Here is a 27902-nt window from a genome sequence, read left to right as displayed (position 1 = left end):
GCGCGGCACAGATGATTGTATCGTTTTTGGGCGCATTGAGATACTGTGAAGTAGGTCAACTCGTTCTACATGGCAATTATATGTGAAATATGCAGAATTTATACGCAAACGCGACCTCTGCCAGTTAAGAGCCTGCTCAGCCATTTGCACTTGCATCGACAGATATTGTTGGATCATAATTTTTCAAATGGTTTCTTTTCTTTTTTTTCATTGCGTAATACAGTGGGGATAATGTCAAATTTAGATAGATTGGATTAATTTCGGGAATAAAAACAATGTAATGTCATAAAAGCCAATACCCCAAGAAGTACTTTACAAAATGTGCACGCGAGGCAATTCAGTTCATATCTGGTTATATTTATATTTTTGGGTCAACTTTTCACATTTTTGGTCAAAAATCTTTTTCTTTGAATTAGCAATTCTAATTGCTTTGAAATTTGCAACTTTAGTTGAGTGTCTTCAGATTGTGGTGAAATTTTCATATTTGTATTTTTTTGGGCAATTTTTCCCATTTTTGGCCAAAAAATCATTTTCTCTGAAATCGCTTGTTCGATTGCGTTGAAACTATGTATTCATGTTCCCGGGGTAAACTTTCTTGAGTATATTCAAATTGTGACTAAACATGGAATATGGTTTTTTTGTGAAATTTTTTGCTGTTTGTGGTCGAAAAAATGCCAATATATGTCAATTCTTGAACTCTCTGCAAACATGTAAACTTTGTGAAAATGTCAGTAACTGTACACAACCAAATACCTCCAAGCCAATAATAAGTTGTTTTCTTAAATATTATTGCTTGATGAATTACCACACATTGTTTACATTAATGTAGTACAATATCAAAAGACGACATCTATACCTTGGTATGGTAGATTGTATCACTAATTTTAATCTAACAGGCTGCTTGGTATTGTGTATCATGTGTGTGTCCATTGCAACAGTTGCCAACCTTAAATATTTCACGTTGGTATTTGATGGATTATGTATCAAAATGTGTTCAAATGCACTTGACATATCACATTATGATTATTACTAGCTAAGGCCCATAGAAGTTATGTTGTATGTACACTCACCGCTCTGGCTTGCCATATTTAACCAAATGTGAGCCAAATGTCATTGACACTGTTTACCATATGACGTGCACATGGTACGCATACATGTATAAAGTCACACCCTAATTCCATAGTGATTGCACCATAAGCTGTTGGAAATGCAAGCAAAGTACAACTTCATTCTTATATTGGCAAGAAAAACATATGTGATATACAGTTTTTGAAAATTTTTGTCTTGCCACACTGCTCTGCTGTAACCCAGTGCTGTAACCAACAACACAAGGTACTTAGCAATTTCATTTTTGTTACGTATTGCTGTTTGGTTTAGAAAGTCCCGTTCAGAATGAATGAAGTTGGTAGTTTCTGGTTGAAGTTTCTAGTTCATACTTTCACTCACTTAAAATGATGTTTTTATTTTACATTTATATCTGTTCATCCTCTCATAAACCTGGCTTTTGGCTATTCCCTTTATCTATTTACCTTTATCTATTTCATGTTCATGTATGGTATAATCACTTTAATTTATGATAGCATAGCAGTAAACCACATCAGCAACAATATTATAACCACACAATTTGACCAGTTCAGTCCATATATGCATTCTATATTACTCGTGCTGATGCACTGGTCAAAATCTCGTTGTATTTGGTCACTGGGCATGGAACATTGCTTAAACGGCTCAGTCAACCAATAATTAAGAAGCATTTGTTTTTTGGCGATTCTTTAATGTTTAGGAAAATTTGTGAGAAAGCAGAGCGGTAATGAAGCCAGTAACGGCAGTCATCATTGGTGCGGGATCAAGGGGAAGTGGATATGCTCTTTTCCAGTGGGATTTTCCGGACAGATTTAAGGTTGGTGTATGTAAGCCGTAGTTTTCACAATTTTCTCCAGGCAGAGATGAATACTGTAGGCAAATATGTTTGTGATGTATGCAGAGATGTGTATGATATTGACAAAGATATGCAGAGATATGTATGATTTAGGTAGGGAGAATGAGAGACATAAGGTAGGCTTGGTGGGACAATTTTACAAATTTCAATCAATTTGACACCCTTTTATGACTTGGCAAAGGCCATCACTGAAATTATGTTCTGTTTCCAGATATTACTTTCTAAATGAGAGCCCTTATTGGAGGAGAGTACACTGGAGGTGTTATCCCTGTAGCTCAGCAATAGTTACTGTTGCTATTACTATCATTATTTTTAAAATTCGTGATGGTGAAAAATGCACAATACAGGTCACAGAATGCAGTACATGATATACAAAAACAAAAAAATTACAAAAACTTACTTTGAAAAACCCGAAAAAATTATACATGAAGTCGGAGAAAAAATGACCCAAAATGATGATTAGTCACAAATGCCTTGGATGAAACCTCATGTCTAAAAGACTCAACATTCCTTGCTGTACAGATCTCTTATGGCAGCAAGTTCCACAAAGGGAAGAGGCTGTATGGTTATATGTCTTGTTAAATTAACTGTGTGGTGAATCAGATGTGATTTCTCTGCAGAACGGAGCTTTCTATTGGGAATTTGCTCAGTCAGCTCTATACAAAACTAGTATGTTAAGATCGAAAGTTCAAATTGAGATGTTTTGCTTTCTGTTCTCTGTTGTCATCGTTTCTCTGAAAAGTTTAGGAAACATGCTGGGACATTCTGCAAATGTATGGAGTTTGGTCACAGTTTGATTAATGAAGGGATTGTGAATGTTTGCACACGTATCAGACATTTATCAGCTGATTTACAACTTTCTAAAAAATGTAAATAAAACATAGCTCAGACTCGGGGCTACAGTTCACATGGTACATGTGGTACTACTTATCATGTGATGTAGACTTGGTTCAAGTCTGTGATTTGTGAATGTTTGAGTGGAGTGAACGCAATGATTTGTATTCTGCTTTCATGTGAAACGCACGCGTGAGTGGAGTGGACGCGATGAGTAGGGTGAACGCGATGAGTAGAGTGAACGCTATACAGCGGAGTTTCACCCGGAATCACAGACTTGGCTTTCTTGCACGATCTGCGTTGCTATAAATTATTCATGAGATGACGTTTTCTTTACTTATATATTATTCATAAGATGACATCACTAAATTTTACACATTGGGAGGAGTTACCAATTGACCCAAACGAGACGTGCATATAACTCACATGGCGTTGTTGACGAAAAGACGAGTGCGATCACTCCCACAAAAGTCAGCACGACCTCTGTTGTATCACCGAAAACGCGTGAAAATATCTGTGTTGTTTGTGGGAATTTTTAAATTTGTATTTGTTGGGGTATTTTTTCCCGTTTTTGGTAAAAAAATCATCTCCTGTGATAGCGATCGTCCGATTGCCTTGAAACTTGATATGCATGATCCTTGGGTTGGCCTCTGTCAGATTAAATTGTGGTGAAATTTTCATATTTGTATTTTTGGGGCAATCTTTCCCATTTTTGGTCAAAAAATCATTTTCAACCAAAATTCTTTTTGGATGGCTTTGAAACGTGATACTCTTGATCCTAAGGTTTTGTGTTTGATGTGTAAAAATTGTGGTGAAATTTTCATAGTTGTATTTTTGGGGTGATTTTTCGCGTGTTTGGTCAACTGCATAAATCAGTCTCTTAATTAACTATTCTGATTGCTTTGAAACTTAGTATGCATGTACCTAAAGGCAACCTTATTTGAGTGTCTTCAAATTGTGGCGAAATTTTCATAATTGTGTTTTTGGGCAATTTTTTCCAATTTGTGTCAAAAACTCATTTTCTCTGAAATCACTCATCTGATTGCTTTGAAACTTTGTCATGGACACTATATTTAATTCCTTGTCTCCTTTAATTAAAATATTCTGCGGTTTCCTGCATATATGGGGATGATGTTTTCATAAACAAACTTTGTGTTTGTTACATTGAAGTCATGAGACATTAATGTAATGCGCCAGTCAATGTAAACCCCCACTCTCCCCACCTCGGGCGATACGGGACAAATGTGGGGGATTAGACCGTGTGTGCCATGAAACTGTGCCCGAGGGGGTGGGGCAATTGCCTCGTTTTGACCCCCCTATTCCTTTGACGGACAGGCCAAGAAGATATTCGTAAATATCTAGATAATCTACGTATGCACACGTATGCAGGGCCTGAAAGTTACCCTGATCCGAGGTCCCGGACCAGTGATTTTTTATCCTGAACCAGTACAAAGTACCTCTAAAAGGTCCGCAGACCAGTACAAACGGGAGCCAATTTATTTTGCAAGGGAATTTCCAGTGTTTTTCCCCGATTGTGTTTTAGTGTCGTTTGACGAAATATTAGAAAGTACGTCCCCCCCAAAATACCGAAGTTACTGAAACCATGGAGGTAGCAGAGACGCACTAAAGCCAGTTACACCATATGGCTCCATGGTTCCACTTAAAACCAAGAGCCCATCGAGAGACTACGTCTTCTACCTACAAGATTACAATAATTATTGGGTCTTTAAGTCAATCAAACATTTAAAATTTAGTCTATTTCTTTCATCACAACGTAAAGTCTAAAGGAAAATCAGTTACTCTATTACAGTTTGCGATTCATGATATGAGCCAGGCGATGTGCTTCCACTAGCCACTGCACTGCAAAAATCAAATGACGGGCCACGTACTCATTTTACATGTAAAATTTAATGTGGTAAAAAAAACCAGACCATAGCCTCAGCTAAAAATATCAGCAACCCCAAAATTGTGTGAAAATATTATATCTCTGTCTATCGAAGTATTATTTTGCAGTAAAATTCTCTGGAAGGAGTCTCATTACAACTTTCCGATCGTCCGTAGCAAGCAAGCTTCTGAATTTAGAAGGTCAATATGCTGAATTCCTTATATAGTCAAGACCCCCTAGCTCGATTGTAGTTGACCTTAACAAGAACCGACTAGCTTGTCAAAACAGCGTTATGGCAATTTGCTATTGCTATCAAAGGAAAAGAAGTTCTATTTTTGATAAAACTTAAAGGGACAAAGTCGGCCATTTTTCGTGAATTTTGTTTGATGCGAGATACTACTTATTTTGTTTGACATGTTGAAAGATACTTAGTGAATGAGTGACTATACATATATTCGACCCCGGTTTTATACAAATTAAATAAAACAATCGCGAAAACGAATTAATGGTCATTTTGATAAAACTTAAAGGGACAAAGTCAGCCATTTTCATGAATTTTGTTTGATGCAATGGTTTGCATGTATCGTGTCTAAAACTGGGGTCGAATATAAGCATGGTCAGCCATTCATTCGGTATCTTTCGACATGTCTAACAATATAAGTAGTATCTCATATCAAATAAAATTCATGAAAAATGGCCGACTTTGTCCCTTTAAATTGCTCGTGTATTTGGAAAACGTGTTCGGTCACGACGGGATTCCCTTTTATGTCCGCTAATTGTATTATCAAATTTATTCATGATGACCCATATAGCTAGGGAAACAGCTCTGTTTCATCAGTGTGATCATTCTGATCATCTGTTCTGTTGAGTTTTACACAGTATCTTTGTGGTGTGTTTTGTGATGAATAAACACGGACCATTGTGAATTTTCATTCCTCTGCTTGTTTTAAATCAGTGCATGACTGACGTAGAATGTGTCATTGTGCTTGTAACATGAGAGCGAGAAGACAAAAAAGCTTAATTAGTTTATTGAGGCGACATGTCTTGTGTGATACATCTGGTGTTTTGATCTAATTAAATCATTTGTTCTAGCCTGAAATATGTTTATGCCTGACAACATACAAGCAAACTAGACTGAAAAATATTGTAAATTCTTGCTCCAAAATAGGTGAATTACGTGACAGTGACAGCGCAACACGTTTATCTGGTCACAGTGTAAGTGGCTGAAAAACAAATGCAAAAAGTATGTTATTTTCCTGGATCTATTTGTGTTGATTGTGATAGACATTTGTGAACAGCATAAATGTCACAAAACCCTTTTTAAATGATAAATTGTTCTAAAGTTGATCATGAACTTTTTATATTGATGCAGGTTGTTACGACATGAAAATTCCAAAGAGTGGCTGTGTGTAGGAATTTACAAATCCCCCACCCCATATGTGGGGGGTTTACTTGGTTTAGGTGGGGATTTTGCAGATTGTCTTGCCCCAGGGGGTGGGGCATTTGGCAGATTTCACAGGACTAATTTCCAAATCCCCCACTAAACCCCGAGTGGGGTGGGTGGGGGTTACATTGACTGGCGCATAACACACATGTACAGCCAAATTCAGGCACTTCAGTCCCGACACATGCTCTTCTTTGATTTGTTTTATATGAAGAAAGTGATTTTCCAGAATTGAGAAAAGACATGCATCGTACATACATACGCTGCCAAAATAAATGCTTGTGATATTAAATTTCTGTTTTTTTGACACAGTCTTACAAGTAAGGGATGTAATTTGAAAGCTCTGTGCAAAGGGGATCAATGTATCTCATTTTTCAGTCATGAGTCATTTCCTTTTCATTTTACCATCCTTTTTCCGTCCCATAAATCATTTCAGGAAATTCAAAACACCATGTATACAGAACACAAGCTTGAGTTGGATCACTTTTGCACTGGACCAGCATATACATGAAAATTTTTATTAAATGTTCCCATAATTGCTAACAGGTAGTTGGTGTGGCTGATCCAAAAAATATCAGAGTCAAGAGAATACAAAAGAGGTACAACATTCCAGATGAAAATACCTTCTCTGATTGGTCAGAATTCATCAAACGCGACAAATTTGCAGACGCTGTGATCATAGCAACTCCAGATATACTTCACAAGGTAATGTACACTGTGTGGATTTTGTACTAATCAGTATTCAATGCTTATAAATTGTGTTGTACCACCAGTAATAATTATTTTCAAGATAAATAAATTTAAAAATCGGGAAATTCATCGTCAACGCTAAAGTTAAATACAATTTATTAGATTTCACCAGTGCATAAAACTTTCCCTGTCTGTATTAGATTTTTAGCAATCAGTCATTTTCTCTTCATAGGCTGTTGTTGAGGTATTATTGTCATGCTAACCTTGATTCCCAGTACCACAGGTCCACATTGTCCGTCAATAATAATGGGCTTGGGCCAAACCATGGTGGTGAATGGCTTATAATGTAGTTTTAAAGTGTAACCATTTTTAATCTGTACAATTAATATGTTTTTTTACCAGAGTCACTGGTAATTTTTTAATTTAGCATCAATTAATTTGCAGGCACCAGCTGTGGCATGTGCCGACAAAGGTTACCATATATTGCTGGAAAAACCAATGGCTGTGAGTTTGCGCTTCATACATCTTGGGTTATTTATGCAATTTGTGATCAAAGAAATGATGAAAGTAAAATGATGTTAATTCTTGGAGTAGTGTGACCTTTGTATATCTTTCTAGTGAGAAAGAGGAAATGGGACTCCTATTATAAATGAAGAGAAAGGAAGTGTCATTTCCTTTTAGTCCCCACAGACAAAGTTGGGGGGGGACTTACAGATTTGGTCATGTCCATATGTCCATCCGTGCGTCCGTCCGTGCATCTGTTTGCATAAATTACTCAGAGATGCCTCAGTGATTTCTTTGAAACTTTGTACAAGGATTATTTCCCAAATTATACAGATGCAAGTTGATTTATTTTGTGATGAATATGATCGGATATGACTGTTGACTACCAGGTGGCCATTTTCAAATACTTGTCTAATAGCTGTAATATTTGGTATACAGGTTCCTACAGATAAACTAAATGTGAAATATTAAAATTCAGTGAAATCTGTAATTTTGTCGTGTTGGAACAATTTTTTACCATTTTTGGTCAAAAAATTTCTTGCTCAAAAATGGCTCATCTGATAGCTTTGATATTTGGTATACGGAGCCTCCCTTTAAAAGGACGCCAAGGTAATGGCGGCATTCATTGTGTAAGTGGACACCAAACAGGCAACACACGGGCACACGCTCCAGAAAATGCCACATGTTAGTTTTCCCCGGCCGCAAAAGCACAGACAGACTGCCAAGCGGTCAGCGTGAAGTTGCTGTCAATCTAACTCTGTGGTTATATTCAAAGTCTAACGCGCCTGGAAGACAAATTTTTAGGAAATTCGAGCGTTGGTGGTGGGGAATCAATGACCGTTGGCGATTTGAACCGACCGTCAATCAAAAGTTTGCATAAACTCTGTTTGCAGGATTAGCAAAGTGTGACAAAAGGTTGAGATCAGTTTGTGTAATGTTATAGAAATCAAACATCGTACTGGCCATGTGTTTGACTGGGAGGAGAACTCCACTAATGCAAGAACCTGGGATTGAAAAGTGCAGCTTAAATATGATTGAAATTATGATGAAATCTGCAATTTTGCTTTTTGGGGGACAATTTTTGCCATGTTTGGTAAAAAAAATTGTTTCACAAAAAACTGCTATGATAGCTTTGATTGACATGTTCTTAGGGATAATCTTAATGTGATATGTTCAAATTATCATGATGAAATCTTCAATTTTATGTTTTTTTGATATGATGACATTTTGGCCAAATATGACCCCTTGGTCATTCAAATGATTAGCGACAGCATTCCCAGCTTTGACTTATTATAGTGATTCATATCCTGTATCATTTCACTGATTTCATACAATACCGGTATTTAGACAATTTGTGGACCAATCCTGACGGGTGTAGCATGCCAGCAGGGTATGCTTACCCATTCCAAATACCTGGTACCACCACTTAAATTTGTAAATCACAAATTCGCCATGGACCTGGTATTATAAATGTTATGTACTAGTTTGAATGGAAATGATCATGGGCCAGTTTAATGTCATATCGCAGCTATTTTTGCCATTTTTTGTCAAGCCACTGAAATGAGCTATCAAAGATTTCCACCTTCATCAACAAATGTGTCAAAAATAGTTATTCTCTACACAGTTGAGCTGTATCGGCCACTTGTTAGCTTGTTTTTAATGTCCAGAGCCATTTCTAAGACATGCCTCAACAAATTTCTTTTGAACTTGGCACAAGGATAACACACTATTTCATACATAGTGTATACACATTGATATTTTTTGTGCTGTGATCCAATATGGCCGCCAGATGGCCATTTTCTTGCAACTTTTTCATGTCCCGAGCCATAACTAAAGATGCTTTGACAAATTTCTATTAAACTATAATGACTTACATACAATCCAATATGGTCGCCAGGCCAAAAATCCTCAAAGGTTAGCATTACTGGCCCTTTAACAGCCCTGTATTTCCCTATGTGCCTAATACTTTCAGGTCAAGTCATCTTTTACTGTTGTGCTTGTAAAACTGAGCTTCATACATTGCCAGATCAATAATTTGGAAAAATTTACAATATCTACAGACATATTCCACGTGAAGGACTGCTCCGTCTGTCCAAATGAGGGTTGAATGATATTGGTCAACAGACATACTGTACAGAAAATGCTGGAGAAAATGTTGTATTGATGTGTATGTGCAGTAATTGCAGTTTGATCTTTGAACGGAATTAGTTATTACACTCAACCGTCATTTCCATCAATGGTTTCCAAAGTCATTAACCAAGTGGGGACTATGTCATTTACATTGGCTTGTCATTTTGAAATTGATGTACTCTGACATATATAAATCTGTTGGAGCCATCCTAAAATATTCATTAGATTTTAATGTTTGCATTTTAACTTTCTTTCAATCCTTCTTCTATGCTGTACAAGTGTATCTTAGCAGATAAAGTGTATGGTGTGTACATGAAATTGCTAATTTTGCTAATCTTTCGGTTTGTATTTGATTATGCACTTCTGTAACAGGACAACAAAATATACAAATATGCCAAAATCACTGTTTTATACAGTGCACAAATGTTAAGAAATTATCACTGTAAAACTTGCTTTTCAGTTCTGTTATTGAAGGTTATCTTACACAACAAAAATGACAAAAACAGCACCCTACATTGAGTGGAGCCCAGCAAATGTGAAGCACTCCATTCTTATAAAATTTGTCAATTCTAAGGTAACAGAAGAAGACTGTCATCAGATAGCCCAGGCCTGTGAGAGAAACAATATTATGCTTGCTGTGTGTCATGTCCTCAGATATCACCCACCATTTACAAAGGTCAAGGTCAGTCAAATTTTTTTCCTCTTATGGGGTCAAAGTGCACCATTATCTGAAGAATTAGTTAAAAGTATGCTCATTGTTGACTCTACTTGTTGACTCTACTTCAAATGAATTATCCTTCAAAAGGTCAGTTTGATTTGATAAGCAATTCATTCAATGCCCATCAATAGTCCAGACAAGGATGTTTATTTTTGAGTATCAAAATACTTTTATTGTTGTTTACTTGTTTTGAACTTGAATTTCTCTCATATTTAAAAATGTCACAGACACCAAAGAGACATTCAACAACATAATATTTGTGACAAGTTTTACAGAAATCAACATAACAGATTTCTCTTCATTTTCTTTTCACATTTGCTTCAACAGGAACTTATTGAGAGTGGTGTAATTGGTGATGTGGTCAATATTCAACATACAGAACCGGTAAGTTAAAATAGATGAAACATGTAAAGAGGTTTGGTACATTACCTAATGATTTCAGAATTAAGTGATGTAGTTAACACTGCATTGTTTTCCCTTCATTGTCTCAAAAGGTATAAAAGTATACATGAATTGAATAGAAACCAGCAAAAAAAGTTGATTTTTCAAGGAACAACTATGAAGTGTATGTTGAAAATTGTTTGATACAAGCATGAAAAGCAAACTCTTTTATATGGACAGCGTCCAAAAATATTTTCAATTGTGTTGATCTGTAGGGAAAATGAGAGCTTCATTAGGGTAGGATACAGTCATTTGTATTCTGTTTCCTAGATTGGATATTGGCATTTTGCTCATTCCTATGTGCGAGGAAATTGGAGACAAGAGGAAAGCAGCACATTCTCATTACTTGCTAAGTCTTGTCATGACCTTGATCTTCTGAGGTACTGGATGGGTAAACATAGGTAGCTATGTATTCAGAGATTGTATGATCAATTTCTTATGGATATGTAAGTCGATTTTGAAAGCAATAGAAAGATCGAGTGGTGTTGGAAAAAATCGTGCATAAAATGAGCATAAATTAAGTGTCCACGGCAGATAACATGGGGTTGCCCGAATATAAGCCCCTCCCCTAGTTTTACCGCCGTTTTGTGTTGCCAAACTGGGGGCTTATACTCGGACGAGTACGGTATATAATTATTCCGTAGTTCTCCGAAGGCAATAACAAGCCTCGATACAGCTGCCTTGTCTATGCATTGAGTTGAATAAGGACATCCAGGCACTTTGTTTGTCAAATGAGTCGTGTATGGTCCATTGGTTACCTTGGTCAATGAAACCAGTAGTCCAATAAGAAACTTTGATAGTATAGTTATTCTTTATCTCCCCATATGAAAAGATGAAAAACCAAAATAAACTGATGAAATTTGGAATGATACAGGTTGGTATGAACAGCATTATGCAATGCTTCACACTGCATTGCCACAGTCACTTATAGATTAGGTAGTGTCCGATCGTCGGTTCGTCCGTCCATGCATCTGTCACCAGCCTTTTCTCCGACACCGGTGAAGCAATTTTTAAAAACTTGGCGTAAGTATATTACGTACCCTATGGTCTATTTATGCATGCCACTTGCTTTTACAAACAATCAAATTTGACCTCCAAGGATTTACTTTTTTGGGATTTTCGGAGCTACATAATCTGAATCTAAAATTACCCTTGGTATCTGGTATTCAGACTTGCATTGCTTGAATTTGAATCTGAAATTACCTTAAGTTTGTATCTTCCCAATGTGAATTTGTAAAGACACTCGAATCATTCTTCATATTTCAAGAAATACTGACTAAAATCAGATGAACTTGGTACAGATGTTGATATACCAGAGCTGTAATTGCGTGCAAAGATATTTAAAGGTGTCATGACAATAACTGCTTATTTGCACATTTGATGAACTTTCCTAATTAATGCACTATTTCCACAAATACTGCATCAAACTTAATGAAATGTGGTACAGATGTTGAACTCTCAGTACTTTAACAGTGTACAAAGACATTGAGCAGTATCAGGTCAATTAATTGCTAATTTGAATATTTGATGACCCTTTTAAACTGGTGTGATATGTCTAGAAATACTGCATTAAATTTGATTAAATGTATATTTAAACGTATGTTGATCTCACAATGTTGCATTAGCATGCAAAGAGATTTAGCCCCATCATGTCAATTAATTGGTGATTTGCATATTTAATGAGTTTTCATAAGGTGATATGTCTACAGATAATGCAGCAAATTCAATGAAATTTGGTACAAATTTTGAACACACAGTGCTGTACAAGTGTAGAAAGACATTTAGCAGTCTCATGTCAAGCAATTGCTTATTTGCATATTTAGTAAACTTTACTAATCAGTTTACTATGTCCAGTAAGACTGCATCAGGTTTAATTAGACCTGGTACAGATGTTTATAACTCTCAGTACTGTGCAGGAAAAGAGACCCTGTTATAGTGACCTTGGACCAGTTATGCATGTAGTGGCATAGGTAATACTGTTTTCTAAGTCAATCAGTGGAATGTCAACTGAGTAATTTTTCAGTGTGAATGGAATAATGTGCCTATTAGTAGTATCAGTTCCTCATTTTGTTTTACGGTGTATGACAGAGTATAAACCACTGACTTTAGATTGAAATGATATACTTCCCAATCCAGACTATATGATGGACACTTAGCTGAATTTTCCTTGTGTGAGGAATGATGTAAATGTTTGACAGTTTAACGGCATAATGATTGTCATCATAACAAAACAATGGCAATGTCACAGTGATTTGTGTCTTACTATTTCTCAGACGCAGCACAACTTCCACATAGTAACAAGCATGGTGTATATTTTCAGGTGTACACAGATCATCCTTTGGATCATTACAACATTTCAGAAAAGAAAATAAGGTAACAAACTTATGTCAGTGTTATGAAAGCTATGCTGGGATGAGCAGATTCAGAGAGCCAAATGTTTTGCTGTGACTTGTGAATTTATACAAAAAAAGTTCTTAAAATTTTGTATTTTCGGAAATTATAATCAAATATTCTGTGATTGTGTCAAAAGAGTAATACTTAATAAAGTCCTATTTTAGTTATGGTCATGAATTTAACTCTAAATTCACTATATTTTAGTCAGTATGAAGTGTAAAAACTGTAATTCCTAACCAAAAGAGAAAATATTAATGATACAGTGGAAGTACCTAATCAACTTTAATAATTATTTGTATTTCTCTTGTTCCTGTTATAACTTAAGAGCCATTGGTCAGAATATCATTTCGAAAAAATCTAGATCTCATTAGGGACCGTCTCAGATTGTCGCAGAAGTTCAAAAAGCGAAATTTATTCGTTTAGGGGGGGAGGGGGTTTGACCTCCTTTCATTAGTGAACTTCACTTTCGCACTTTTATTTTGTGATCACAAGTTTTCGTGTGTTTATTTTAAATTAAAGAAAACTGCACACTCGTGCCAACAAACTTGTAACTGTTTCCATCTCGTTTGTGCCCCAAACACAATTTACCGATAGGAACATTGTATCCTAAAGATTTCATTCATCAAATTATACAAAGACAAAAAGTATCATTTTTTAAAAATGTGCTATTTATAAGCGTCTGCTCTAACCACTAGATGTCTTTATTCTCACTTGTTATGCACCTGGTCATAGTCGTGCCTGGGCCCCCTTGTCAAAGTTTTTTGCTTATTTACCGCCCCTACCAAGTACAAATTGCGTGTTCACAAAGACAAAGAACAGCACAAGAGATGCAAAAAGGGGAAGTAAAATAAATGAAACTTTTATGCGGTAAAATGCCCTGTTAGTAGTCAAATCTGATCGATTACTTTAATTGTAATATGGCAAGGGGAATACGTCTTTAGTAGCTATAGCAAAATGCAACATTGTACTCTCAGGCAGACATGAACATTTCGCACTTTTGAAGTTTCGTTTAGGGGGAGGGGGGAGGGGGTTTTGATCTAAACGAAGAAATTTCGTTTCTTGAACTTCTGCGACAATCTGAGACGGTCCCTTAGACTTTGGTGAATGTGGCCTGCATAATTAACAGTATATATTAGGCTATATCTCAAGAATTACCCCACCAACTTTAATGAAACTATGCAGGTACTCAAACTGTTCTATCCACTAATTATGCTAAAAGTGAGCAATGCCATGCTTAACAGATTTCAAGCTCATATGCTAATGAATTTCTATAGTTAGGCTCTATATTAATACTTTGTGCACCGATTTTGACTGGATTCCAGCCATATATTGATCACACTAAGGTCTACTTGTGTTTTAAGTTTTATGAGGATGGCGTTCTTATTATTTGCTAATTTGCATATTCAATGAATTACTGTAATTAGGCTTTAAATCAATCACGAGTTCACTAATTTCAATAGGACTGCTGCTATATATTGATCATATTTAGGTCTACTTTTGTTGAAAGTTTTGAAAGCAAGAGATTCTTATTAACAGCTTATTTGCATATTGAATTTCTGTAGTTAGGTGCTATATCAATACTGAGCGTATCAATTTAGATATAGGACCTCTGCTATTCAGTGATCATACTAAGGGTCTAGTTTTGTTGAAAGTTTTATGAGCAGAAGATTTTTTGTATTACTAGTACATTTGCCCATTGAATTAATTTCTGTAATTAGATTCTATATCAATTATCAGTGCACCGTTTTTCACTGGACCTCTGCTATTGATCGATCATACCTAGTGTTGGTTGTAATAAGTTTGATGAGCATGACATTTTAACCCTTTGAGTGCTGTATTTTTTCCCACCAAAGTGTTAGTCCAACATTTTACCAATTTTTATGAACTTTTCTGTAATTTTTCTGATAATTTTGGACCAAATGAACACAACATTTCATTGGCCTGTTTTTTATCAAAATTTTGGCAAAAACCTGACAAAATTGACTGAGGTATAATTTATAAGGTTAAAAAAATTGACTTTGGCGCTCAAAGGGTTAAATAATATCCAATCTAATGAAATGCTGTAATCAGGCAATATGTCAAAAGTGAATCTACTGAATTTGATTGGACTTCTAAGCTACAGCCACTGTTCTTACTTTAAGTCATGTGGAAGTTGATTGGTATGAGATATCACAATCTGGGTTTCCTCTGGGTCAGCAGGTTACATGTATGTCCTCAAAAATGAGAATGGTGCGCTAAAAAAATTCTCATTTTGAGAAAAATTTTCTCATGCAATAATAATTACCGTAGACTTTTTTCCTCAATGATTAGGCCATCCCAGTACACCCTAAATTTCACTGTATTTCATGAATTGATCATAATTCATACAGTCAATTGACGCAAATAATACTAGTACGTTCATAAATTTGAACTTGTTCTGGACATCTGGTTATGCATAAAAAGTGTAAAATACATTTACAGCTCATTCAAAATACTGTATTCAAACTTGAGAATTGACACTTCTAAGTTCCTATTTTACAACTGACATGACAACAATTTCATTAAACACAGAATGACTGAATGATTAAAATATACCCCAAAATTATACATATATATATATATATATATATATATATATATATATATATTGGATTATTGAATTTATATTCCAATATTCCACCTTTTGTTTTACCTTTATTGCAGGGGGTCACCTTGTTTTCGAAAGTTGGAATAGGGGGTCACCCTGTTTTCAAAAGTTGAAGTAGGGGGGTCAGCCACTTTTTGACGTCGGCAAAAAAATAATGCATTCCCCCCCCCCAGGCAAAAGAAACTGACCAGTCCCTTATAACATCAAGCATGTTTATAGCGTATACAAGTATCGATAAAAACTTTTGTTGTTATACTTATAATTGCTTCCATACCATGTTTCAAATGCATTCCTTTCGGCACAGTGTGTGTCTGCCGAAGGCTTACTTTGATTAACTTTCACTTTCAGCCTGTTGGAGCAGGATCTCGTTGCTTAGACTGTAGTGTTGAGGCTAACTGTCCATATTCTGCCAAGAAAATCTATCTTGACAAAGATGAAGAGGTACGGAATGACAGTATTTCATGTCATTGATGCTCCATTAAATACTCTTGTTTTTCCCTATCTTGATGATTCTGCAATCTTCAAACATATTCTGATGAAAATTGTTTCTGCTGAAGCCACCAGCATTTTCTCAACAAAATTGTTACAGCCAATTTCAAAAACAAAAAATGATATGGCCAAAATAATGATATATAATTGAGACAAACTGTGAGTAGACCTATGTGCAGATAAACAACGGCAAAAGCGTTTGGTAAAACATGAATTTTGAATGTTATATATACATGAATATCTTTTAAATAATTCAAAGAAAGGCAGCATTTGACATATTAAGGCAGTATGTGCCTCAAAGAGGAAGGACAAACTTTTTCTGAAACTTTCTTCAAGGAATCTTTCAACCATTCTCTTTCAAAATCAAGAATAAAAATGGGGGGTCACCATGCCAATTTTGGTAGTAGAGAAACAAATTACAAACAAATAAATATTTGAAATTCAAAATGGCTGCCATCCCTGTGTTAACTCTATGGAGAAAAATAAAATGTTCAGTTTCCAAACAAGAGGTTAAACATTTTTCTGACACCAAAAGCTTTAAAATGAGCCCCCTCAAGTGATAGATCAGAAAAGAATCATGGTAAAAGTTTGAGTCAGACTATCGAGGCACATATCTACTTTAATCACATTATTCTATCCTTGCTACCTATCAGAAGTACAGTAGATGGCCAATAAAAGTCATTAGTGAGATACACGACATAGAAAATATCACAAAAGCATTGGAGGATAAACAATATGGACGATGTGTCTACGAATGTGACAATGACGTCTGTGACAACCAAGTTGTTAATTTTGCCTTTGAAGGAGGCAGGACAGCATCCTTTACAATGGTAGCTTTCACAGAAACCTTATTTGAAAGACAAACCAAAGTGTATGGGACCAGGGTAAGCATTAATTTATCTGTAATCTTACAGTTATTCTACTATCTACAATTGAAGTCCTACTCAGCCAATGTCCAAGGATTCTCTTGTATTTTGGGCAAGTAAATTGTTTTAATATACCCTTCAAGAAAGATGCAACTAAGCATTGCAGGCTTCACGATGATTTGTCCCAGTGTTTAAAAAACAGTGCTGTTAAAGTCAGGTATCACATTCTGATCACTGTATAACACTGTGCAACGTGGATTCAGATCATGAATTGCTGTTATTATTTCAGGGTGAGATCACATCATTGGGCACAGGACCTGTGCACGTGTATGACTTCATAACCAATAAAACAACTCGCCATGACACTGCTGCACCACCGTCTGGTACTCATTTAGATGGCCATGGAGGTGCTGATTATTTTCTCATGGATGCATTCGTAAGGGCTGTATCTGTAAGTCATATATTATTTCAACAGAATTTCCTGTATCTCAGAGACCTTACAATGTGCGATGGAATGTGATCTAACATCTAGCAGTCTGATATCATACATGTATCACTACAGTAGATTAATATTGTAGACACCAGCTCTGTTGCCTTTATGATATATATATAACATAATTTTTTTCTGTTCCAGACAGTTTCATATCTTTTTCAGCAAGTTTTGTCCATTTCATCCAAAATTATCAAAAAATTATGGAAAAATTCATAAAAATTGGAAAATTTGATGCACAAAAAAACTTTTCATAGGAAAATGTCAGCACTCAAAGGGTTAGTAGTTGTTAGGCTGCGTTCACAAATAACAATTGGGGGGGGGTGGGCGGAGGAATCACAATTAAAATCTTATTTTTTTTTAGATCCCCCCTCAGGACCCTAAAAAATTCAAATCACCCCTCTACCGGTATATGATAAAATATTTTCAAGTCCCCCCAAACTGTCACTAGCCCGTATATCAGTAAAGGATGTGCGTGCAGAAAAAATTAACATGTATCACACTGTTCCGCTTGCAGACGTTCAACACTACCTTTTATTAGCAGTTTGTAAAGTCATATTCCTAAGGCAAATTCTTAAATTGATTCATTCATTTTTAAACTTATCAGTGAACTTTTTGGATTTATCAGTCTAAGCCAACTTGAGTTAATCCAACTCTGGCCAGGTCAGTTGCTCCTGCCGAAGAGCACACAAAATTACGATCATGAGAGAGTGGGCATATTGTGAATTCTTGCTAATTGTCATATTGTAAAAAACTGAGCACAGTGACCTACTAAAAATTTGTTTCAAAAGTACAAGACATATATGAATTAGACACTACTCTAAACTGACAATACTGTAAGGTTAAAATATTCCATAAAATAAATGTTTTCGTCTTGAAAATTTTGGGTGTAATGATTGCAAATTTGGTTAAAAAATAAATAATTCCATTTAGTCACGTATTTTTTCATTTAGTCTTTACTGGTCAAGTTTTGATTTTGTATTATTTTATGATGACAATGTGAAAATTTAGAAAATCAAGCATGGTGACATTATCATTTTTCTTTAATATTTGATTATTCTCATATGCCAGAATTCAAAAATCCCCAATAACTTTTAAAGTCTCCTGGTCTTCCATGTGTTATTCTCTGGCCTGATCTTGTGAACAAGTATGTTTCACTGTCATGAGCGTCATTTGACCCAAACTCTTTCTTCAACTACCAATACATCAGTGTCAGAGCTATATCTCTATCACTGCTCAGGTATACAGTGACAGTAACACTGCAGTAGCAGGGTAGTATCTGATAGTGACACTGCCCGCAGGGAGTAGCTGTATTAACTTTGATAATTTTGACAATATTTTTGTTCAGTTTATACAACTGTGTTCTTGTTCTACTCCCTGCAGCATGTTGAACTGTTCAGTATTCAGCTTGCTAACACAGCCAGTGTATGTGTACATTCATGTATCATGAATTTGTATCACTGACAACTGACTGTCGGTCTGGACTCTAATTAAATTATCACCTAATACATATTTGTATTCAGTGTATACAGGCTTTGTCGACAAACTGAATATTGTGTGTTTGAGGATGCTGTAGGGAAACAGCAAGAAACTGCAGTTGATATATTATACAGAAATATTGCAAAAATCATCAACAGTTGCAGTTTCTGCCCTGTTACTGGGCTCTTGCAAGTTTGGTTTTTTACGACAAATCATACATATTTAAATTTTTTCAAGATAAAAGTCATGAAATGTGACAAAATAGTTCTAGATTTAGTTAAACTATTACAAACACTACAACAATTGAATGACATAAAGTGGTATTCATTTTTCATTAAATTACCTACAAAAACTTGGAATTGGAAAATGTAAAAAATATATAAGAGAACCAAAAAAATTTCAAGTCCCCCTCTACTACCCCAAATATTTTCGAATCCCCCCTGGATTCCGCCACCCCCAAACCATTTTTTGTGAACGCAGCCTTAGTTAGTTAATGGGTTATGTCTTTGTCAAGATTAATCCAAAAAAGTCAATGCATCCATAAATGGATTTTTATGAATTGAATAAAATATATGCAAAAATACCGAATAAAAATAAATAAATTACTCAATAAAAGACCAGTACATAAAAAGAATATAAAACTACACACCAAAAAGGATAAGCCTAAAAAAGAGGGTGAGCACCTGAAAATCAATTAAAACAAGCAGGACGTTGACATGCAGATGGGTACAAGAATGGCTCAGAAAAGAATAAACAGGCACAGTAAAATAGTTTAAATTATAGTATTGGCAATGATGGATGAACGATATTTGAATGAGCGACTAGCTGTGGGCTTTAGAAACATGATATTTACTTCTGGTGTTATACTGGGGAATGGTTGAATTTTTGGTAAGGTGTGACCACGGCCCGTGGAGGGACCGTGGTGTGACATGGTCTAGCTGACCATTTGAGCCCACACTGAATGTGGACTGCAAAATTAATTATGCGTTATAGATTGCTTTTGAGAGTAAACATAAACAATGAGCAATCTTTGATTAGGGGTTTATCTTACTTTTCAGGACATAAAATCACACTACTGTTTCTTCGATATTTAAGGTGGTTGGAAAGGCTAGAGCGTCAGTTATAAACTTCAACAAAACTATTAAAATATAAAAGTAGTCAACATTCTCTGTGGAATAAAAAAAACTAGACATTTGGGCACAAAGGCATTGCAGAGTTAATTAGCCTGTTGAAACTTCTGAAAAACTGCCCAAATAAGAAGAAGTTGGGGAGTCCTTAGTGTATTAACTATGGTAGAGGTCCCCTAGTTTTTAATAAAATGTTTAAAAAGGGAAAGTCATTATTTGCTGTTTTTCAGGAAAGTTTGACAAGGCGGTGCTTGCATTCAAAGTGAGTGACTGCTATTGTAAATGCATTTTTAGATTCTTGGAGCGTCAAAGAGGTGTCAAAAGTGAGATTAACGTTAAAGGCTGCTCTGTGAGTTCAAAAGAGGGGTGCAAATATGGCTTGTTTTCAACATTTTTGACAGAATAACAGTTTTCCTACATAATTATATACAAATTTAATCCAACCTTTGAAATGAGATATGGACATGGAATTTTTACAGCCTATTAACAAGGTTACAGATAAGATTTGTACGGCACAATTCTAGGCTGTATTTGAAGTACTTTTTGAAAAATCACATTTTGAAATTTGAAAGAATTTTTAATAATTCTTTGATATGTAAACCCATGTAAAATCATAAAAACAAATTTTATTTACAAATCCTGCCATACAAATTTTACAATTAATAGTGTCAACATATTTGTAACTAATTTGGTAATATTAATACTATCCAATTATTATTAAATTCAAATATGTTAAAAAAAGTATGAAAAATTAAATTTCAATATTTACTGGTGTCATATTTCAAAATCATGGCTGCAAATATACAATTTCTATATCCTTTGGAGAAAGTATTAAGTAAGGGAGTTATCCTGAAAATTTGAACTAAATATCTTGATTCTAACACTTGAAACTTGACATTAACTCTGAGAAAAGAATTGGTGCAAAAATAGCCTTTCCAGCCACCTTAATGTAATAGTTGAATCAGTTTAATTGAAAATCATAATTTGTTCCCAGGAATGCATGGCCATCAGGTTTAAATAGTTTTCTTGAAGACAAATGTTTCAACAGTAATTGCTCAGTATATGTGAATCAGCTGAATCGGCTGAATGTTAGATGAGTATGTCTTAGCTTTCTTACAAATATTATACCATGCTAATGAGATGTACATGCAGAATATTAGGTCAGGTGCTTCTTGAGTAGACTGCCATGGCATGGGTGTGTTGTTCAATTACATATACCTGCTCATTGTTCATTACTCTTGCGGGCCGTGTCATGAATTGATGCTCAGTTTTATTGGCATAATACAGTAACTATTTTACAGTCCTTACAATATGATGGCCATCACAAACACACTGTCTGTTTTACATTTACCAGACAAATGATGCCTCCCACATCAGTACCGGTCCTCAAGATGCTCTGGCCAGCCATCTTCTGGTGTTTGCTGCAGAGAAAGCTAGGAGAGAAAATAGAATTATCACAATCAACGAAGACTATACGTATCAATAGAATCAAGATGAACAGTTATTTTACTTTGCTGTGACAGATTATCAACAAAGTATATTGACATCAGTAGAGGTACAAGAAACATGGAGCTTGATTGGTGATATCATTTTTCACTTATTTTTAGCAAAACAGGATTGGAACTTGTCATGAAATACGACGAGGCTTGCTGTTGTTTTCAATACATTTATTACTAGCTCTACGAAAGCTATATACACAACTCAATTGACTGTTGACTAACTAGTAACGTGTCGTGTCGCTGTCTCATGTAGTCTTATGTAAAGTAATCTGATACTGATACTGATTAGCATTGTAGTCATGGTAACTCTCAGTAACTCAAGACATCTCCCTTTCTTATGAGTTCATTTTGAACAGTGTTCGTTGTCCAATCATAGTGGTCAATACGTTGTTCTGTCCTTGTCTAAATTGTCAATAATTTTGCGATTGTCGTCCTATTTACACAAAATTTCTATTCTACTAAATAGGTTCGCCTAACTAGACTTAGGGGTGGACTATCCTAAGTCGAACAGTTGCCTGGGGATTATTCTGCCCCGCACAAGGCAATCTGGTTGCTATCTACTTAACAGTATTCATCGTAGTATCTCACAGGCTTCTTAACTGCTCTTCCACTCCGGGTTCTGATTACATCTGTTTGTTTTCCCTGAGCTTCTGGCATAGGCGGTGAGATATTTTCAACCGGTGGTTGTTGTTGTTCCACAGTGGGCGTTGACTTCTCCACTGAGGTTGGTGTTACTGGATCTGCTGACTCATCGTTGTCAAACATTGATAGATCCAGGGTCTTCCCCTCTGTTTTGTCTGGCCTTGACACAAATAATAGGTGTCTTCGGTTTCTTCTCAGAGTACCACTTGGTGTTTGCACAATGTATGAGCGTGGTGCTGTATCAGCTTGCAGTACTCTGGCTGGACTTTCCATCCATTTTCTCCATCCAATTTCACTTGGACGTTGTCTCCAGGTAACAGCTATGGTAGGCTTTTATAAGCCATCCATCCTGCAAAGTTAGTTACATTGGATTATGAAGTACTGGTGAGTGCCAAGAAGAAAGCACACATCATATTTTTTGCCGTATTCTACCATCTATTGTTCTCTGAACAATTGCTGCCTTCCACACAATGGCTACCACGAAAGACCACATGAGTACCACTGATATACCAAGACCAAGGAGAGATGTCATCAGCCGATTTATGGCTGATGACAATGGCAAACTTCAATATCAAACTCTGATGACTCTTCTGCTTAGAAGACCTTGACATGGAGGGGAAGATATTAAGAAGACTTGGCTTGGTAATTTGGCAGACAAACATTTTGAATGATTAATCAATGTGGAGTGGGGCAATATAATGAGGTAACCGGTATGTTTCAAATTTTGCACAGAAGGAAATGAAACCCACCAAGTTAAAAGTTTAACACAGTTACAAGGTGAGAAAGAAAATTACTCTCCAAGCTTTGCATAAGCAATCATGATCCAGCAATTGAACCAGATATGCTCACGTGTTTCATTATATATTGCAGTTATGTGTAAATTTGAACCTTTGCCACATGTTTGCAACGTCATTGAAAGTGTTATGATCAACATAATGAATAATATTCACCACAGATTGATGCTAAATCCAAGTATATATCCCCAATCAGGAAAGTTCATTAAAATATGCAAATTAGGAATTGACTGAAATGTTCTCATTAAATATGCAAATTAGGAATTGGCTTAAGTAAAAATGTTAAATGACTTTCAATAATATTGTATCATAGTATCTTTAATGTACAAAGCAATTCATCAGCTTTGGTCTAGTCAAGACAGATAAATATCCTTAATTAAGAAAGTTCATTAAATTTGCAAATAAGGAATTGGCTGAAGCAAAAGTGCTTAATGACTTTCAATGTTGTATCATAGTATCTTTCATGTACATAGCAAGTTTCGTCAAATTTGGTTGAGTCAATACAGATAAATATCCCTAATTAGGAAAGTTCATTAATTATGCAAATTAGGAATTGGCTGAAGTAAAAAAGTTTAAATAATGTTGTTTTATAGTATCTTCAATATACATGTATGTAGCAAGATTCATCAACTTCGGTCAAGTAAATTCAGATATATTTCCCTAATTAGTGAAGTTCATTCAATCAGTAAATAAGGAAGTGGCTGAAGTAAAACTGCTTATATATTTTCAATAATGTTATATCATAGTGTCTTCAATGTACTAAGCAAGTTTCATCAACTTCGGTCAAGTCGATTCAGATTATATATATCTAATTAGGAAAGTTTATTAAATATGCAAATAAGTATTTGGCTGAAGTAAAAATGCTTAATGACTTTCAACAATGTTATATCATAGCATCTTTAATGTACATAGCAAGTTTCATCAATTTTGGTCAGGTCAATTCAAATAAATATCCCTAATTTCAAAAGTTCATTAAATATGCAAATTAAGAGTTTGATGAAGTAAAAATGCTTAATGACTTTCAATAATGTTAAATCATAGTATCTTCAATATACATACCAAGTTTTGTCAATTTTGATCAAGTCAAATCAGATATATATATCCCTAATTAGGAAAGTTCATTACATATGCAAATTGTCCATTATCTTTTACGTCACCCCTTAATATCTTTCACAGTTGATATATCTTGGTGTGATCAACATTTGTAGCAAATCTCATCAAATTGTGTGCAGTCGTTGTCAATGTATATCCGTTTTTTCTAAAATCATTAATATGCAAATGAGCAAAAAGTAAGCAAGCCACACCCACCAAAAACTAATCAGTTCTTTCCATTTGCAAACTGAATCTATGTACCAGATTTGATTCTGATCTGATGAGCCATTTTTGAGATATAGAGCACACAGACAGAGACACACTGACACACAGACAGACAGACATTGCTGCAACATATGCTCACGTGTGTGAACACGTGAGCAAAAAAGGGAGACACACTGTTCCAAAAACACCTATTACTGAAATATACTGCAATCAATGTAACACTAACAGTATCAAAGATGAAACACATTTTTTATAAATCTGTCAGAAATATATAAAAGTCCAAAGGAAGAACTTTTTCAGTAAAATCAATTTCCAAAATGATACAACTGAAAAACCAGCTTTATTTTCTACTAATAAAACAAGAGTTATCTTTTAATGAACAACTTGCAGATTATATTATTACTTTATAAAAACAAAGAAATACCTAGTTAACTTATTATTAGCTTTTACTATACTATAATAGTACTTTATCTTTATCGGAGAAAAGTTTCAACTTATTTCTAGATCACATTTTTATTGCCACAAATGTGATGTAAATCATATATATTTACAAGCAAGCAATAAAATATTATTATTATTATTATTATGCACCTTTTATCTTTTTATTTGCAGCTCTGACTAATTCCAAGTCAGGTTGTCTTGGCTCTAGTTTTGCTGTTATTGTAGGCAATGTGGTACAAATTTGGTGTCCCATCATCAGTTGACATGGACTCGTGCCCGTTACTGCTATTGGAGTTGCTCGGTAGCTCATTAATGCAAGAAATACATCATCCTGCTTAAGGATTTTCTTAGTGATGCATACTCCACTTTCTGCCTCCCTGTTGGATTGTGGGTAATGTGGACTAGATGTGGTGCATCGAAATCCATACTTTCTGCCGAACTCTTGGAAATCTTCTGATGAAAACTGCGGACCATTGACGGAGAATATTTCTTCTGGAATTCCCCATCTGGTAAACAGATTTTGCAGCTTTCCAATTACTTATTCTCTGGTTGTTCTTTTCATTTTATACGATTTCTAAGTATCTGCTGTAGTAGTGCATGACGACCATATATTTCTTATTGTTGAGGTCGCATAGATCAACAGCTATTTTCTGCCATGGTCTCTCTGGCAATGGTGTTGCCATCATTGGCTCCTTTCGCTGTGTTGGTTTATTTTCCATGCAGAATTTGCAGTTTGCTTAGTCTTCCTTTTGATATCACTGGTTATGCCTGGCCACCATACTGGATGGATTGCTCACTCATGGCACTTTGTCACACCTTTATGTCCCTCATGGATTTTCTCCAGGACTTCCAGCTCTTTCATTGTGGTGGGTATGACAATTCTTTCTTGATAGATGAGTTGCCATCATTCAATGAAAGTTTCTCACTGAGTAGTATTGTTGAATTTTGTCTGGCACTTCTTTTGCTCGTTTTGGCCATCCTAGACTGGTATATTCTAGTACTAACCTCAGTTGTTCATCATTCATCGTTGCTTGTCTGATTTCTTCCATCTTGTCTGGTGTTCCTGGTTCCATTGCTTCCAGGTTATCAACATGTACTTGTACTTCCCCTTCCGTATCAGGGTTTTCTATGCACTGAATTGGATTTCCTGACAGTGTGTCAGCTACTACTAATTCTTTTCCAGGTACGTATACTGACTTCGCGTTGAATCGCATCAATCTTAGTAGTAAGCGTTGACATCTTTAATAGTGGTGCTTTGTCAATGTCTTGACTGTTGATTAGTGGTACTAGTGGTTTGTGGTCATTCTGTAGTATGAATGACTCTAGACCAGTGATGTATCGGGAGAATTTCTCACAAGCCCAAACACCTGCTAAACAATCCTTTTCAATTTGTGCGTACCGCTGTTCTGCTTTCGTTAGTGTACGTGAAGCATATGCAACAGGCCTTTTGACATCATCATGTTGTTGCAGCAAGACTGCACCTAGTCCGTAGCTGCTGGCATCTGCACTCACTATTGATGGCTTGCTTGGGTCGTAGAAAGCAAGTATTGGCGTAGTATACCAATTGCTTCACTTTCCTGAATGCTGCAGCTTGCTTTATGCTCCAGACCCATGCTACATGTCTCCAGTAACTCACTTATTGGCTGTATCCCCGGCTGTATCACTGTTGACAAATTTGGTAGGGATTTTCCCAGATAGTTTACCATTCCGAGTTTTTGTTTCAGCTCGTGATTATTCCTCCAAAGAACTTTACCATACTTGTTTTTCTTATATCGCATTTACTCTGGTTTAGTTTCAGTCCTGACTCTTCAATGACTTTTAGTGTATACTTAATAATCGAAGTGGATGTCATGGTCTTGTACTGTCTGGCCATGCATAATTATATCATCCATAATTGCTTCTGCGTTCTCATTGTCACGTAACAAGTCTGTCATCAAACGCTGGAATATTTCTGGTGCGGAGGTGATTCAGAATGGCAGTCTTTTAAAACAGAATCGACCAAATGGTGTTATGAATGTAGTCAACCTTGAATTTGCTGGATCTAATGGAATCTGCTAGAATTCACTTCAAGCATCTAATTTCGAACTTTGGACCCTGCTAGTTTAGGGGCTATGTCTTCTAAAGTTGGAAGCACATACCTTTCTCTTTTCACTTCTTCATTGAGTTTCCTCAGATCCACGCATATACGAACTTTCCCCGTTGACTTTTGAACCACCACCATTGGGGCATGTACACCACTCTGTAGGTTCAGTGACCTCTTTGATGATTCTGCCCTCTATCATTCTCTGCAATTCTTCCTTTACTTTGGGAAGGACTGGAAATGGAATTCGCCTTGTTGTGTTGACGCTGTATGGCTTTGCTCCATCTTTCAGCTTTATCTTTACTGGCTTGCAATTGAATATGCCTATGTCTCCAAACACGCTTTGGTTTGTTTGCTTTGGAGTGTTAGGCTCGACAACTTCCTCAGCTCTGATTACTAGGCCCATCTCACAAGCGACATCTCGTCCGAGTAGATTATTAACATGATCTCCCTCAATGACGCAGACCTTGGTATGATATATTTTCCCCTTGTGCTTTATATCGGCAATGAACCATCCTTTGCAGTTCAGCTTACAGGGCTCGAAATTAGCGGTAGTCCCACATCCACAGGCTACCAACTTTTCCTTGGGGCTACCAAAATCCATGAAATGGTAGCCCATCAAAGACCAAGACATAAAATTCAGTCAGTACTTGGCATACCATGTCCAGTTCGTCACTTCGGGACGAGCTAAATTGCAGTTAAATGTAGTTGGACACGGAAAGGCCAGACTATGACTTTGATAAAATCAAAATTACAAAGACAACCGTGCGGTGGAACTTAAGTTGTAACAAAGTTTCAATATATCAACTGATGCACTTGGATGACAGGCACAGGAAATTATGGACAATATGCCTCCTCCCTACAGAAAGCCCATGGTCTATTTTTTATTTTTAGCACTGCTACACTCCCTTTCAAGTCTCCTCATACACGATTAGTGTTTTAAGTGATGAAGAGTTATATTCAACTTTACAAATATGTATATTATATATAAATATATATATTTCTCTTTACATTTTTTTTGTAAGTTTTTTTTACTCGTAATGTATTTATTTAGTTATATATTTATTTATTTA

At 35.8% G+C, this 27902-nt stretch overlaps 1 protein-coding gene across 1 annotated transcript; it reads left to right on the top strand.

Moving 5' to 3' along the window:
* Positions 1 to 27894, top strand: LOC139152214 (putative oxidoreductase YteT). The gene is made up of 13 exons (XM_070725355.1): positions 1 to 1332; positions 1784 to 1900; positions 6649 to 6807; positions 7237 to 7296; positions 10001 to 10108; positions 10472 to 10528; positions 10856 to 10986; positions 11756 to 11793; positions 12906 to 12958; positions 15954 to 16046; positions 16748 to 16978; positions 17250 to 17411; positions 21411 to 27894. The coding sequence occupies exons 2-13, from the start codon at positions 1811 to 1813 to the stop codon at positions 21540 to 21542; spliced, it is 1314 nt and encodes a 437-aa protein (XP_070581456.1). The 5' UTR covers positions 1 to 1332; positions 1784 to 1810; the 3' UTR covers positions 21543 to 27894.
* Positions 27895 to 27902: the final 8 nt, after the last annotated feature.

Source organism: Ptychodera flava, chromosome 15 (genome assembly GCF_041260155.1).
Source record: "Ptychodera flava strain L36383 chromosome 15, AS_Pfla_20210202, whole genome shotgun sequence".
NCBI classification, from domain to species: Eukaryota; Metazoa; Hemichordata; class Enteropneusta; family Ptychoderidae; genus Ptychodera; species Ptychodera flava.
The sequence above is the reverse complement of the archived record's forward strand: the minus strand, read 5'-3'. Positions and strand labels throughout refer to the sequence as shown.